General features: G+C 56.0%; 2 protein-coding genes across 3 annotated transcripts; both read right to left on the bottom strand.

Annotated features, from left to right (window-relative positions):
• Positions 1-532: 532 nt before the first annotated feature.
• Positions 533-13447, bottom strand: LOC120499997 (olfactory receptor 51E2-like). Of its 2 annotated transcripts, XM_039704327.1 has the most exons (4): positions 13367-13447; positions 4808-4894; positions 3287-3339; positions 533-2689 (listed from the first exon to the last, which is right to left on the bottom strand). In XM_039704327.1, exon 4 carries the CDS (start codon positions 2641-2643, stop codon positions 1693-1695), a length of 951 nt encoding a protein of 316 aa, XP_039560261.1. In that variant the 5' UTR covers positions 2644-2689; positions 3287-3339; positions 4808-4894; positions 13367-13447; the 3' UTR covers positions 533-1692. The 2 variants fall into 2 exon arrangements, with proteins under 2 accessions (XP_039560261.1, XP_039560262.1); XM_039704328.1 differs by lacking the exons at positions 4808-4894; positions 13367-13447 and having other exon boundaries at positions 3287-4287.
• On the bottom strand, positions 6785-13450 carry LOC120499996 (olfactory receptor 51G2-like). The gene is made up of 2 exons (XM_039704326.1): positions 13367-13450; positions 6785-7872 (listed from the first exon to the last, which is right to left on the bottom strand). Exon 2 carries the CDS (start codon positions 7842-7844, stop codon positions 6870-6872), a length of 975 nt encoding a protein of 324 aa, XP_039560260.1. The 5' UTR covers positions 7845-7872; positions 13367-13450; the 3' UTR covers positions 6785-6869.
• Positions 13451-13908: the final 458 nt, after the last annotated feature.

The raw sequence follows: 13908 nt of genomic DNA, 5'->3' as shown, positions 1-13908 counted from the left end.
GTGCAGGTCGGAGCAGTGCTGCTGCAGCTCCCCCTGAAAGGTCTGGGCAGGGTCTTGTGCCACCCCTGGGGCAGCCAAACCCACGGTGACCAAACAGGAGCTCAGCCCCAGCGCGCCTGCAGCCCCTCCCTGAGGGATCTGCGTGTCTGGGAAAATCCCTGATCCACCTCGAGTGTGAAAGGCTCCAACCCACCTCACCTGGGGGGGTCTTCAGGAATCCCCTTTGAGGTGTAAAAGGTCCCCTCAGGAAGGCTGATCCTTCTGCTAAAGGGATCCAAGGCAGCCCCACAGCACAGAGCCTGGAGTTCAGCTCCATCCCAAAAGTGCTGAGGTGGATTCCCTGTGCTCTGCTCACTGCCCTGGCCCTGGGCTGCCTTCCCTGAGGATGGAAATTGGACAGATCTCTCCTCAGGGAGGATTTGCCCATGGAAAGGGTGCTCAGGCCTTGGCAGGGCTGCCCAGGGAGCTTGGCAGTGCCCATCCCTGCAGTGTCCCCTGCAGGTGGCACTGAGTGCTCTGGGCTGGGGACAAGGTGGCCATGGGGCACAGCTGGCACTGCCTGGGCTGGCAGGGCTGTGCCAGCCCCGGGGATTTGGGATAATGGGATGCTGATGGAGACACGGGGGGTTGGGAGCACCTGGGCCTCGTGATGGAGTGCAGGTCGGAGCAGTGCTGCTGCAGCTCCCCCAGAAAGGTCTGGGCAGGGCCTTGTGCCACCCCTGGGGCAGCCAAACCCACGGTGACCAAACAGGAGCCCAGCCCCAGCGCTCCTGCAGCCCCTCCCTGAGGGATCTCCGTGTCTGGGAACATCCCTGATTCACCTCGAGTGTGAAGCCACAGTTCATGAGGATGAGAGCACTGAGAGGGGTTCCCATCAATCCATCCACCTCTCCAAGGCGTGCCAGAGGATGGTGCCAGACTCTGCTCAGTGGTGCTAGTGACAGGACGTTTCAGGAATTCCCAGTGTGGAACACCTTTGGCTTGGAATCGAGACTTCCTTCAGCGTGGAATAATCACTGACATTTATAACTTGCTTATTTTTTTCCCTTGAGATGTTTTCATTTTATTGAATGCAATTACTAATTTAAATTATTTTTACGGTTGCCACCAGTAACTCTGACTCAGAAGTTTTTCCACAGCATCTGCTATGAGGAGGTTGAGGGGTCTTGACAGAGCACACAGCAGGTTAGAACAAGACCACAGAGGTGGATGTTCTTTCTCTGAAATACCTTTCTGCATCTCTAACGTCATTTTGGACAGGTGTCCTGTAATTATTTTACTAAAATAATGATGCTACATGCAAATTTTCTGGCAAAACTTCTGTAGTGTGACTGTGCCCCACGTGAAAACAATGAATTAACTGAATCATCCCAAACCATGCGGCATTTTCTCTGCCCTGCCACGGTTAGAGGTGAGAAGGGAGCCAAGAGGAGCAGTGCTGGGACATCTGTGTGTTTGCTGAGTCACTTTTCCCTTCTTGTGGAGCCTTGCCAGCTCGGGCTTGGATTTAGATCACTGCCATCATTTCTCTGAGTTTGGTGAGGGCAGACGCTCTGGGAAGGAGTTTACAATCAGCTTTTCCTGGTGGCAGCACCTCAGAGCACACGGGGAGGACACGGAGAGCACGCAGCACCGACGGCTCTGGGTGTAAAACGAGGTGAGCCAGGGTGAGGACACGGGGCGGCGGCCGGGTCACCGCGGAGCTCTGGCAGTGACGTGGATCAGGCTCAGGATCCTCCTCTGGATCTGCTTGGTCCTCACCCCGTAGATGATGGGGTTGAGCACGGCGGGCACCAGGATGTAGATGTTGCCCATGATGATGTGGACCAGCGGGGCCAGGTCCTTGCCGAAGCGGTGCACCACGGAGAGCCCGATCAGGGGCACGTAGAAGGCCAGCACCACGCAGATGTGGGCGATGCAGGTGCTGAACACCTTGAGCCGCTCCCTCCAGGCCGCCAGGCGCAGGACGGCCTTCAGGATGAGGAGGTAGGAGAGGCAGATGAGCACGGCGTCCAGCCCCATGACCAGCAGGATGGCGGTGAGCCCGTACACCACGCTGGGCGTGGTGTTGGCGCAGGCCAGGTTCATCACGTCCTGGTGCAGGCAGAAGGAGTGGGACAGCAGGCGGGGGCCGCAGAAGGGGAGCGGCAGGAGGAGCAGGGGCAGCGGCAGGAAGAAGAGCACGCCTCTGGCCATGGCCAGCAGGCCGATCTTGGCCGTGGCGCCGTTGGTGAGCACGGCGGCGTGCCGCAGCGGGTGGCAGATGGCCACGTAGCGGTCCACGGCCATGGCCAGCAGCACGGTGGACTCGACGGCCGAGAGCGTGTGGATGAGGAACATCTGCAGCAGGCAGGCGGCGAAGCTGATCTCGCGGCTGCCGAACCAGTAGAAGCAGAGGGTGCGCGGCACGGTGGCGGTGGCCAGCGCCAGGTCGATGGCGGCCAGCATGCAGAGGAAGAAGTACATGGGCGCGTGCAGGCTGGGCTCGGCGCGCACCACCAGCAGCACGGCGCCGTTGGCCAGCACGGCCAGCACGTAGGCCGAGCACAGCGGGATGGCCATCCAGGACTGCGCCGCCTCCAGCCCCGGCAGGCTGGCCAGGATGAAGGACGGGCTGAGCTCAGAGCTGTTGGAGAAGGGCATGGCCCGCAGCGCCGCGGCCGCTCATGCTATGCCCGCGCGCTTCCTGCTGCAAGGGAAACGCAAACGGGACCTTTTATGAGCCCTTTCCCATGCCTTGGGATCCCACAGGGCCATCCCGGGGATTCTCAGGGCTGCCGCGCTGATGCAGAGAGCTCCTCTCTTGGTTTTTTACCCCGTTATGGCTCTGTGCAACAACATATGTGGTGACAAAATGCTGACATTTGAGTTCGAACAGGAATTGCCTGAATTCTCTAAAAGGCAGAACACCGTAAAATCGACCTTTTGAATAATAAACCCATCAGCTGAACTTGTTTGCTTTTGTCTTTAAAGGACAAAATTAAAAGTGATAACAAAAAACCCGGCAGACTTTTAGTGCTTTCTGTAATACTTCAGTGCTGCTTGATTTTTTCCATATGTGCTGTGGTGGCCTGTCAGAAATGTGCTCAGTGAGGCTGAAGCTGGCAGTGCTGCCTCCCACGACCCAGCCCTCCCCAGAACAGCTCACAGGCACAGGAAGACATGGATCTTTCAAATTTTTTTGCACATACAAGTTGGATTTTCATCCTATGAAAAACATGTATGGAAAAAAACCAGAATATCTTAAAAAACTCCCCAAAAACCAAAAAAACCCCAGATTATTTACCTTATTCTGTATTTGTAGATTTTCCAGGAGTGCTGTGATCCAAGGATGATGACCTGAAGATACATAAAAGGCTTTGCTTTAGGTACCTTTCTATTTTCAGGCACCAAGCCAGTACCTGTGCTGGAATAAAGTCACCATCCCTCCTGCCCTGGATGGGCAGCACAAGGTCAAGCTCAGCCTGAGCTTTCTGGTTCTTCCTTTGTGCCCAGTCTGTGCAAATTAACCATGCAAAGTGGCTTTATGGCAAGCTCTGCAGGTTATTAATGGAGTTATTTTATAAGTAATGTTGGGTTGTGAAACATGGGGTTTTTATTGCACATCTGTGCTGAAGGCCTGAAATAGCACCAGGCTTTATTCTCCTGATGTGGGGCTTTTCCATCTCGGATGTATAACAAGTAGGACTCACATTGTAGCTTTTTATACCCGATTTACACACAGTGTGGGAGGACTGTTGCTGTCACTGTGCCCAAAATCTATTCCAGGGATGATGTTATCAGCCAAGCATTTGAATTAAGACACAGATGGAATGAAGAAGGAGCCTCAGTAACCACCAGCAGGTACTGAGGCACCTCAGCTGCCAGCCCTGACGGGGTTACCTGAGTCCCACTGGAAAACTTCTGCCCTCCTGATCATTTCCCTGAGGGAATGGGGCTGTGAGACAGGCACTGAAACAACCCCTGGTGATGCTTCAGTTCGTCTCTAATTCTCTGGCACTGATAAATGTAGCCAGGTTTGCATGAGTGGCTTGGGATTTGGGATTGCTGGTGGGCAGAGCTGGTGCTGTGAGGGCCTGGGTTTCTGCAGAGCTGGAAACTGGATCCATGCCTTTGAAACACCAGCAAATGCAGATTTATTTGCCATGGGGGATCCAAGCAGCACACCCAGCAGTAAATCACAGAATCACTGAGGCTGGAAACCCGGGATCATTGAGTCCAACCTTTGACCAATCCCTGCCTTGTTAAAGGACCATGGAATGGTTTGGGTTGGGAGGAACCTTAAAGTTCATCCTGTTCCTTCTCCTGCCATGGCAGGGACACCTTCCCCTGTGCCAGGCTGCTCCAGCCCCAGTGCCCAGCCTGGCCTTGGGCACTGCCAGGGATCCAGGGGCAGCCCCAGCTGCTCTGGGCACCTGTGCCAGCCCTGCCACCCTGCCAGGGAACAATTCCTCATTGCCAAGATCCCATCCATTGCTGCCCTCTGGCACTGGCAGCCATTCCCTGGGTGCTGTCCCTGCAGGCCTTGTCCCCAGTCCCTCTGCAGCTCTCCTGGAGCCCCTTCAGGCCCTGCCAGGGGCTCTGAGCTCTGCCTGGAGCTTCTCCTCTCCAGGCTGAACAAGCCCAGCTCTCCCATCTTTCCTCTCCTTTTTTCTCCTTCTCTGCCTTCTCCCTCTTTCCCTTCCCCTTCCTCTCTTTATCTCTCCCTCTTTCATTCCCCTCCACCCCACTCTCCCAGCTGTGCTGACAGATGTGCTGACAAATGCCCACACTTTGCCCTCCAACTCCCCCACAAACATTTCCTTACTGTGGCAGAGGCTCCTCAGGCTTTTTGTTCCGGAGCCGTTTTGGAGAACAGCAGCAGCCAGGAAACACGGACATCCAGGGAAGAACTCTGGAAGTTTTCAGAACAGGAGCAGACTCAGAATCTTCTCAGAATTCTCAATCACGAATTTCAGACTCCCGTGTGAGGATGCTGCAAGCCAGGCATCCCCACAGCAAAGCTCTTTTCTCCTGGCTGTTGTTCTCGTGTGTTAGTTTTTCCTGCAAGCTCCAGTTTAGGTCAGAGCTATTTGAGCAGAGCTCTCCCCTTCCCCCGTGCCAGGGGGAGCTGCTCCCCAGGCTGAGCTCCTGGGGGCTGTCGGTGTTCCACCCCGGGGAAGGGACCCTGGGACACAGCGAGATAACGAGCACAACACGGAGCAAGCTGTGGCCTGGGAATCCTCCCCTCAGGAATCCTCCCTGCCCTCTTGCTGCTTTTTTATGGAGCTGTTTCCGCATTATTTTTTCTCTCAGTTTTTTTCTCTCCAGCTACTGCACTTGTGGAGCAGGACAGAGTCTGGTCTGGGCTGGTGAAGTGCTCGGTGTCAGGCCAAACCAGGACAGTTCAGGGCTGGGATCCTGTCCCGGTGCCTTTGCTGCCTCATCCCTCCCAGGTCAACACAGACTGTTGATTATTCTTCTGCACCATGCTCAAGACTGGCCAAAACGTGGTTTGAGATCAACAGAACTGCAGCTCTGCCATTTGGAGCAGTGGGATGGTTACAGCTGGACGTGGCTCTTGGTGCTCTAGGGAGGGATAGTCACAGTTCTGGGAGGGCTTTTCCAACCCTGGTGGTTCTGTGATTCTGTTCTATGGCTTTGGGACACTTTACTCTGCCTGTGGGAGCCAGGAGAACCATGGAACCTTTCTGCCTGCCTGGCTCACAGCCAGCCTCCAGCAGAGCACGGAGGTGCTGGGACACGCTGCCATCCCACCTGAGGGTGCCCCTGGGGATCCCCTCCCATCCCCGAGGGGCACAGCCAGCACCAGCAGGGCTCAGGTGGAAGGCAGCAGCACGTGGGCCTGAGAGTCAGGAAGTTTAGCCATTCCTACAATGTTTTGAACTCCTCTCTTTTTTTGCAAGAGAGCTTCCAGCCCCACCAGATCCCCAAGCCCATCCACACACACACCTGGCTCATCCAGTGCTGCTCACCTGCAGCACACCATGAAGACTTTAGGCAACTCCAAACTAATCTTCTGTATCATAGAGACAGAAAAAAAAGCTTCCTGAAGTCTTATGACCTTTCACAAGGCATGGATGGATTTTATTGCAGATGCTGCACATACATGACACTCACTGCAGAACAATGACGGGACATTAATTAGACTTGGCAAGCTGGTAAGGATCAAAGACTTCCAAAGAGAGGCACAAACAGCTGTTTTCTCACTGGGGATGGGCACAGCGCTCTGAACAAATGGATGATGGCTGAGCAGGTTTTTCAGAGGGGCTGAGAGTGCTCTGGGCCCCCCAAGAAGGCCTAATGAGAAATGCTGTGTGCAGGAAGGGAGGAAAGCACCATGCTAGGACATAACATGAGAGCTCACAGCTCTGGGTTGGGGGACAGCAGCCAGTGGTGCTGCAGCTCTCTCCTCTGGCAGTGAGCTGCAAGGATGGAGCACCAGGAGAGCAGGGCACCAGCTGACTGGGGAACCAGGCCAAGAGATCTGACCAAGGAACCAGTCCCTGGGGTGTGACAGACAGCCAGTTCCTGGGGTGTGACAGACAGCCAGTCCCTGGGGTGTGAGAGAGCCCCCAGTCCCAGGGGTGTGACAGAGCCCCAGTCCCAGAGATGTGACAGATAGCCAGTCCCTGGAGTGTGACAGAGCCCCCAGTCCCAGGGGTGTGACAGAGCCCCAGTCCCAGAGATGTGACAGATAGCCAGTCCCTGGAGTGTGACAGAGCCCCCAGTGCCAGAGGTGTGACAGATTCCCCAGTGCCAGGGGTGTGACAGAGCCCCAGTCCCAGAGATGTGATAGAGCCCCCAGTCCCAGGGGTGTGACAGACCCCCCCAGTCCCTCAGCTCTCTGGCAGAGCTGCAGGAGGAAGCTAGCAGTCAGGGGCACGCTTCCTGCACAGGGCCCTGAGCAGAGCCTCGCGGATGTGGGTGGATTTGATGCTGTAGATGACGGGGTTGAGGGCGGGGGGGATGATGAGGTAGGTGTAGGCCACCAGGGTGTTAACGAGGGGAGGAACGTTCCTGCCGAAGCGGTGGATCATGGACAGCCCGATCATGGGGATGAAGAACACCAGCACAGCGCAGATGTGCGAGACACAGGTGTTCAGAGCCTTCAGGCACTCCTCCTTGGTGGTGAGGCTGACGACGGTCCTGATGATGAGGATGTAGGACAGCACGATGAAGACGAAGTCCGTCCCCACCGTGGACAAGAGAACGATCATGCCGTAGAAGACGTTGACCTTGATATCTGCACAGGCCAGGTTCATGATGTCGGGGTGGAAGCAGAAGGAGTGGGACAGCTCGGTCCTGCCGCAGTAGCTCAGCCTCTTGAGCAGGAAGGGGATGGGCAGCAGCGAGAGCACCCCCCTGAGCACGATGGCCAGGCCTATCTTCAGCACCGTGCTCGTGGTCAGGATGGCCGGGTGCCTCAGCGGGTGGGAGATGGCGATGAAGCGGTCGAAGGCCATGGCCAGGAGCACGGAGGACTCGATGAAGGACAGGATGTGGATGAAGTACATCTGAGTGAGGCAGGCGTCGAAGCCGATGCTGCGCACGCCGAACCAGAAGAGGCCCAGCGTGGTGGGCAGGGTGCAGAGGGCCAGGCCCAGGTCGGTGATGGCCAGCATGGACAGGAAATAATACATGGGCTCGTGGAGACTCGGGGTCCTCCTGATGATGAACAGGATCACGCAGTTCCCCAGGAGGGCAGAAAGGTAGAGGGCACAGAAGGGGATGGAGATCCAGGGGTGAAGGGCTTCCAGGCCCGGGATGCCCATCATGAGGAAAGCTGAAGGCTGATAGAAGGAGCCATTGAGTTCCCACGGGGTGTGTGAGTCATGCTCCATCCCAGCTCAGCTCTCACATGGCCTAGACCTAAAACAAACCAACAACAAAACCCCGCGCTGCTGGACTCTGTGCTGAGAGGAGGAGCTGCACATTCCTGCACCTCCCCAGCAGCCTCGGCAGGGATCCCTGAGCTGGCTGGGAACAGGGCTCCTGTTCACCCATTGAATCCCAAACTGAGGGACACACGGGGCTGCACTCCTGTTCACCCATCGAGTCCCAAACTGAGGGAGACATGTGGCTGCACTCCTGTTCACCCATTGAATCCCACACTGAGGGAGACACGTGGCTGCACTCCTGTTCACCCATTGAATCCCAAACTGAGGGAGACACATGGCTGCACTCCTGTTCACCCATCAAGTCCCAAACTGAGGGAGACACGTGGCTGCACTCCTGTTCACCCATTGAATCCCAAACTGAAGGGAAAGGATGGACAGTTTTTGTTTGAAAAGAGGGGGGAAAAAGAAATACTTGAAATGCTTTAGAATGAAAAGGAGAACATTCCACTATTTCAGAGTCATCCCCAAATTCCAGGGTTTGAGATGCTCTGTGGAGTGAGCAAACGCCTTTTCCAAGCTCATCCCAACAATGACCAGGCTGCTAAGCCAAGGCTGCTTTTTTTTTATGACAACTGGAGATCAAAAGGTGTAAAAATTGTAAAAGTTTAGCCCTGACACTTCTTATTTAGGAAATCAGCCCTGGAAAGAAATGCAAAATTTGTTGGCATTGGCACTGGCACTGGCACTGGCACTGGCACTGGCACTGGCACTGGCACTGGCACTGGAAGCCCAGAGAAGCTGTGGCTACCCCATCCCTGCAAGTGTTTACACCAGATTGGAGCAGCCTGGGCCAGTGGAAGGTGTCCCTGCCCGTGGAGCTGTGGGAACAGGATGGTCTTTAAGGCCCCTCCCAGTCCAAACCAGTCTGGGATTCCACGATTTCCAACAGAACAGAGAATCAGACCCCCTGAAGATGGGTCCCAGGGCAAGGGGGATTTTCAGAGCAACTCACACACCCAAGCCCTGCTCTTTTCACAACCTTACTGCCAGGATGAGGGGAATAAATGAGCAAAACCCCACAGGGCCACAGGCTCTGTGTGGGGCCTGGGACGCCTGTGAGAACGGGCAAGCACAAGGCAAAGCAGAAGGCAAAGCACAAGGCAAAGCAGAAATGTTCCAGGTTCAGAGCCCTGGGGAGCAGCCTGGCAGGTCTCTGGGGGTGAACTGGAGGGCAGGGGGCACAGGGGGTGTTTGGCACAGAGCAGAGGGGAGGGAGGCTCGGCAGAGATCCAGCAGTGGGATGTCAGTGACACAGGTGGGACAGGTGGGTGCAGAGTGCCCTGGAACGAGAGATCCAGCAAAGAGGCAGGTTCAGCCCTGAGAAAAGGAGGTTTGTTTGAAGGGATCCTCCTCCAAGGGGGCATCAGGGAGGCTCTTCAGGACCAGGATCTTCACAGCAGAGCGTGGACGAGGGATGGGAGGCAGCAGGTGGCAGCTGAAACGAGGGGGTTTGGGCTGAATGAAGTGAGAAATGTTTCCCCATCGAGCACTGCAGCAGGTTGCACATCTCCATGCACAGAAGTTTTCAAGACCCAGCTGGACAGAGCCATGAGACGTTGCTGGCCTGCATGAGGCAGATGCTGGACCAGAGGTCTTCAGAAGTCTCTCCAACGTGAATTCTCCAATGAACCTCCGAGCCTTGGCACAATCCAGTTTCCTGCATTTCCTTGACAATGCTGACAGGGTCCCTCAGTGACACAGTGACCCTCTGGGTGGGTGGGGGAAGGCAGCAAATGGGCAAGATGAGCTAATTAATGCAAAAAATATTTGTGACTTCAGTCTTCCTGCACCTTCCACAGGATACAGAAGTGTTCCTGGATTTGGAGCCAGAGGGTTTGCCGTAACACAGCTCATCTTTGAATAACAGACAGTTCTTCCATGACGTATTTATTAGGGTCCTAATATGATTTTCTTCATTAGATTCTCAGCTTGAGAGTCTAATGTGACAATAAATCCTGAAGCTTAGCAAGGACAAGCATCTTCCTGCTCCGGGGGCAAAAGCAGCACATAACGGATGGGACCTGGGAAAACCCCAGATCATTTGATTTTCCCCAGGCAGGGCCGAGCTCTGTGTTGGTATCAGAGCCACCTGCCCTGAGCCGTGCCAGGTGCTGAAGGGACAATCTCAGCCCTTCCTCAGGAGAGCCTGGGCAGCACGGGGAGCTTGGGGCAGCTGGTGCAGCCCCTGATGGCCCCACAGAGCCTGGTGGCACTGCAGCAAACTGCCCACGGGTACCTCTGGCCCTCACTGCTGGCTCAGAGATCCCCAAAGGGAAAAGTGGCCTCTTTCTGCCAATGCAACAGCATCTGGAGGGTGTGAGGCCCTGGCACAGGGGGTCCAGAGCAGCTGGGGCTGCCCCTGGATCCCTGGCAGTGCCCAAGGCCAGGCTGGGCACTGGGGCTGGAGCAGCCTGGCACAGGGGAAGGTGTCCCTGCCATGGCAGGGGTGACATTGGATGAGCTTTAATGTCCCTTTCTGCCCAGACCATTCCACAATCCGGTGATAGGAGAAGTGAATTAACTCTGCTGACTCCTGCAACTCAGCCACCTCTGGGGCCAGGGTTAAAAACCTGAAAAATCTGAGTGTGTGCAGGCCTGTGTCCCCGAGCACAGCGGCTGGCAGGCATCCAGAACTCTCAAAGACACAGATTCAACAGTTCTCCAGGAATATGGAGGTGGGAAAAGAGACTGTTGAGCACCAAGGAAAGAGGGGACTGGTGAGAACTCCCTGGGTCTGCAGGAGATGCTTCACTCATAAGAAAACCTTCCCTCAAACCTTTGTCCAACACCAGCAACTCCCACCACAGTGCAGAAGTCACTCAGAAACAGGATTTATTCACTCTGCTCCCCCCTGAGCTGCTCTGGTTTGTTATGTGCCCCACCACATTACAGATTCCACTCCCAGACGGTTTTACCCCTCCATGTTCCACCTGTGTCACTGTAAGGGATGTGTATAAATAAACACCTGTACAATGTGTGAAATATATAAACAACCAGGCAGGCTTGCTCCTGTTGATGTGCATTTCTGTGTGTGTGGGTAACACACAGCTCAGCTCACAGCAGGCACGTGCCTGTCACAGAATCACAGAGCCACCAAACCAGGCTGGAAGAGATCTGCTGGCTGGCTTTCATGGGGTATGAACATGAATTCGTGGCAATGGCACCTTTCTTGTGCAGCCAAGCCCTGGGGAGGAAGCAAACTCCCATTCCTGGAGGACAGCAGGTCAGTGATTGCTGGCGGCCCTGGAGGGGGCTGCTGAGCCTCAGGAGAGCCTGGCAGCACGGGGAGCTTGGGACAGCTGGTGCAGCCCCCGATGGCCCCACAGAGCCTGGTGGCACCACAGCAAACTGCCCACGGGTACCTCTGGCCCTCACTGCTGGCTCAGAGATCCCCAAAGGGAAGAGTGGCCTCTTTCTGCCAATGCAACAGCATCTGGAGGGTGTGAGGCCCTGGCACAGGGTGCCCAGAGCAGCTGGGGCTGCCCTGGATCCCTGGCAGTGCCCAAGGCCAGGCTGGGCACTGGGGCTGGAGCAGCCTGGCACAGGGGAAGGTGTCCCTGCCATGGCAGGGTGGCACTGGATGAGCTTTAATGTCCCTTTCTGCCCAGACCATTCCACAATCCTGTGATAGGAGAAGTGAATTAACTCTGCTGACTCCTGCAACTCAGCCACCTCTGGGGCCTGGGTTAAAAACCTGAAAAATCTGAGTGTGTGCAGGCCTGTGTCCCCGAGCACAGCGGCTGGCAGGCATCCAGAACTCTCAAAGACACAGATTCAACAGTTCTCCAGGAATATGGAGGTGGGAAAAGAGACTGTTGAGCACCAAGGAAAGAGGGGACTGGTGAGAACTCCCTGGGTCTGCAGGAGATGCTTCACTCATAAGAAAACCTTCCCTCAAACCTTTGTCCAATACCAACAACTCCCACCACAGTGCAGAAATCGCTCAGAAACAGGATTTATTCACTCTGCTCCCCCCTGAGCTGCTCTGGTTTGTTATGTGCCCCACCACATTACAGATTCCACTCCCAGACGGTTTTACCCCTCCATGTTCCACCTGTGTCACTGTAAGGGATGTGTATAAATAAACACCTGTACAATGTGTGAAATATATAAACAACCAGGCAGGCTTGCTCCTGTTGATGTGCATTTCTGTGTGTGTGGGTAACACACAGCTCAGCTCACAGCAGGCACGTGCCTGTCACAGAATCACAGAGCCACCAAACCAGGCTGGAAGAGATCTGCTGGCTGGCTTTCATGGGGTATGAACATGAATTCGTGGCAATGGCACCTTTCTTGTGCAGCCAAGCCCTGGGGAGGAAGCAAACTCCCATTCCTGGAGGACAGCAGGTCAGGGATTGCTGGCGGCCCTGGAGGGGGCTGCTGAGCCACGTAGCATGGAGAGGGTGTCTGCTGCCCTGGAGACACCCTCTGTGCCTGGCCTCTCTCCTTGTGCCAGGGAGAAGAGGCCAGGCACCAGGGTAGAGCCCTCGCTGAGGACACCGTGTCCCTTCTCATGCCTTTAAAGCCACCTCCAGACTTTTTGCCTGTCTCTGACTTTGATGCTCACCAGTAACTCAAAATGCTGGTGTTTGAAGGGCTCTGTCAGCGAGGGCAGGAGCAGGGCCCCGGGAGCTGGGGCTGGGTGAGGCTCAGAGCTCTGCTCCTTCCCAAAGAGGAGACCTTGCTGTTCTCACAGCAGCGTCCCTGCCTGCCCAAGCAACCAAGTGAGGGCTCAGCAAAGGGAGCAGCATCAGTGTTGGAGTTTTGGAAAACCAAAAATCAACAGATCAGCAGGGGCACCCTGGGGATGCAGCTCCCAAAGAGCCCCATGGCCTGGTGACACTGGAGGCCAGGACAGGGACCATGGCCAGGACAGGGACCATGACCAGGACAGGGACCATGACCAGAGCCATTCCCACGGCTGACACGGCCCCCCAGGAGTGGGAGAGCAGCTGGATCTCACTCACACCAGGCCACAGCCCATCAGCACCACCAACAGCTCTACACGAGACACCAACAGCCCCCCCTCCACACATCCCACCTGTGTCACCACGGAGCCACGGGGACCACCAGAGTGGCACTGGGGCCAGGGGGACCACAGTGACAACCCGAGTGGCACTGGGGCCAATGGGGACCACCTTAGTGGCACTGGGGCCATGGGGACCACAGGGACAACCCAAGTGGCACTGGGGCCATGGGGACAACCCAAGTGGCACTGGGGCCATGGGGACCACCTGAATGGCACTGGGGCCATGGGGATCACGGGGACCACCCAGGTGGCACTGGGGCCACCACGGAGCCACGGGGACCACCTGAGTGGCACTGGGGCCATGGGGACCACAGGGACCACCCAAGTGGCACTGGGGCCACCATGGAGCCATGGGGACCACCCGAGTGGCACTGGGGCCACAGCTGCCACCCGTGTCCCTGTCCCAGCAGAGGGGCTCAGGAGTGCCTGCACTTACCGAGGGTGCCGGGGGCTCTCAGGCTCAGCGGTGTCGAGGAGCAGAGGGAGATCCCGTGCCCATGTCCGTGCCCGTGCCCTCACCAACAGCCTGTCCGTGTCCCTGTCCCTGTCCCTGTCCATGTCCCTGTCCCTGTCCCTGCCCGTGCCCAGGGCAGCCCTTTTAACGCTGACCCTGCCCAATCACCCGAGCCGCGAGCCCCGCTCGGTGCGCAAACAGCGGGAGGAGTGTGTGCAGTAAATGAGCATTTCCATTTATGCTGCTCTCCCAGCAGGCAGGATTTTCTCCTGATAGTTTATTGGTGACATGTTTATGGCTCCCGGTGATTTATGGCTGGCAGTGCTGCAGCCACGGTGCTGGCAATACACATAATTTTTATTGGGAGGGTAAATCTGTAGTGGAAGTCATAAATTTTGCAAGAGGAGTGCTTGCAGCATTGCTCCGAGGGAATGACAGAGGGGAAGTTCTGGCTGTCTCCCCTTGACCGGTGAGACACCAAATGTTTAATTAAAATCATAATATATTGCACAATAAAAACAAAC

The sequence above is a fragment of the Passer montanus genome, unplaced genomic scaffold, assembly GCF_014805655.1.
Source record: "Passer montanus isolate IOZ18808 unplaced genomic scaffold, ASM1480565v1 scaffold171, whole genome shotgun sequence".
Classification (NCBI taxonomy): Eukaryota; Metazoa; Chordata; class Aves; order Passeriformes; family Passeridae; genus Passer; species Passer montanus.
This window is presented reverse-complemented; position numbering and strand designations above follow the sequence as displayed.

Bases quoted from the DNA above. Each gene is read 5' to 3' on its own strand.
- LOC120499997 (XM_039704327.1), bottom strand. From the start codon at position 2,643: ATGCCCTTCTCCAACAGCTCTGAGCTCAGCCCGTCCTTCATCCTGGCC.
- LOC120499996 (XM_039704326.1), bottom strand. From the start codon at position 7,844: ATGGAGCATGACTCACACACCCCGTGGGAACTCAATGGCTCCTTCTAT.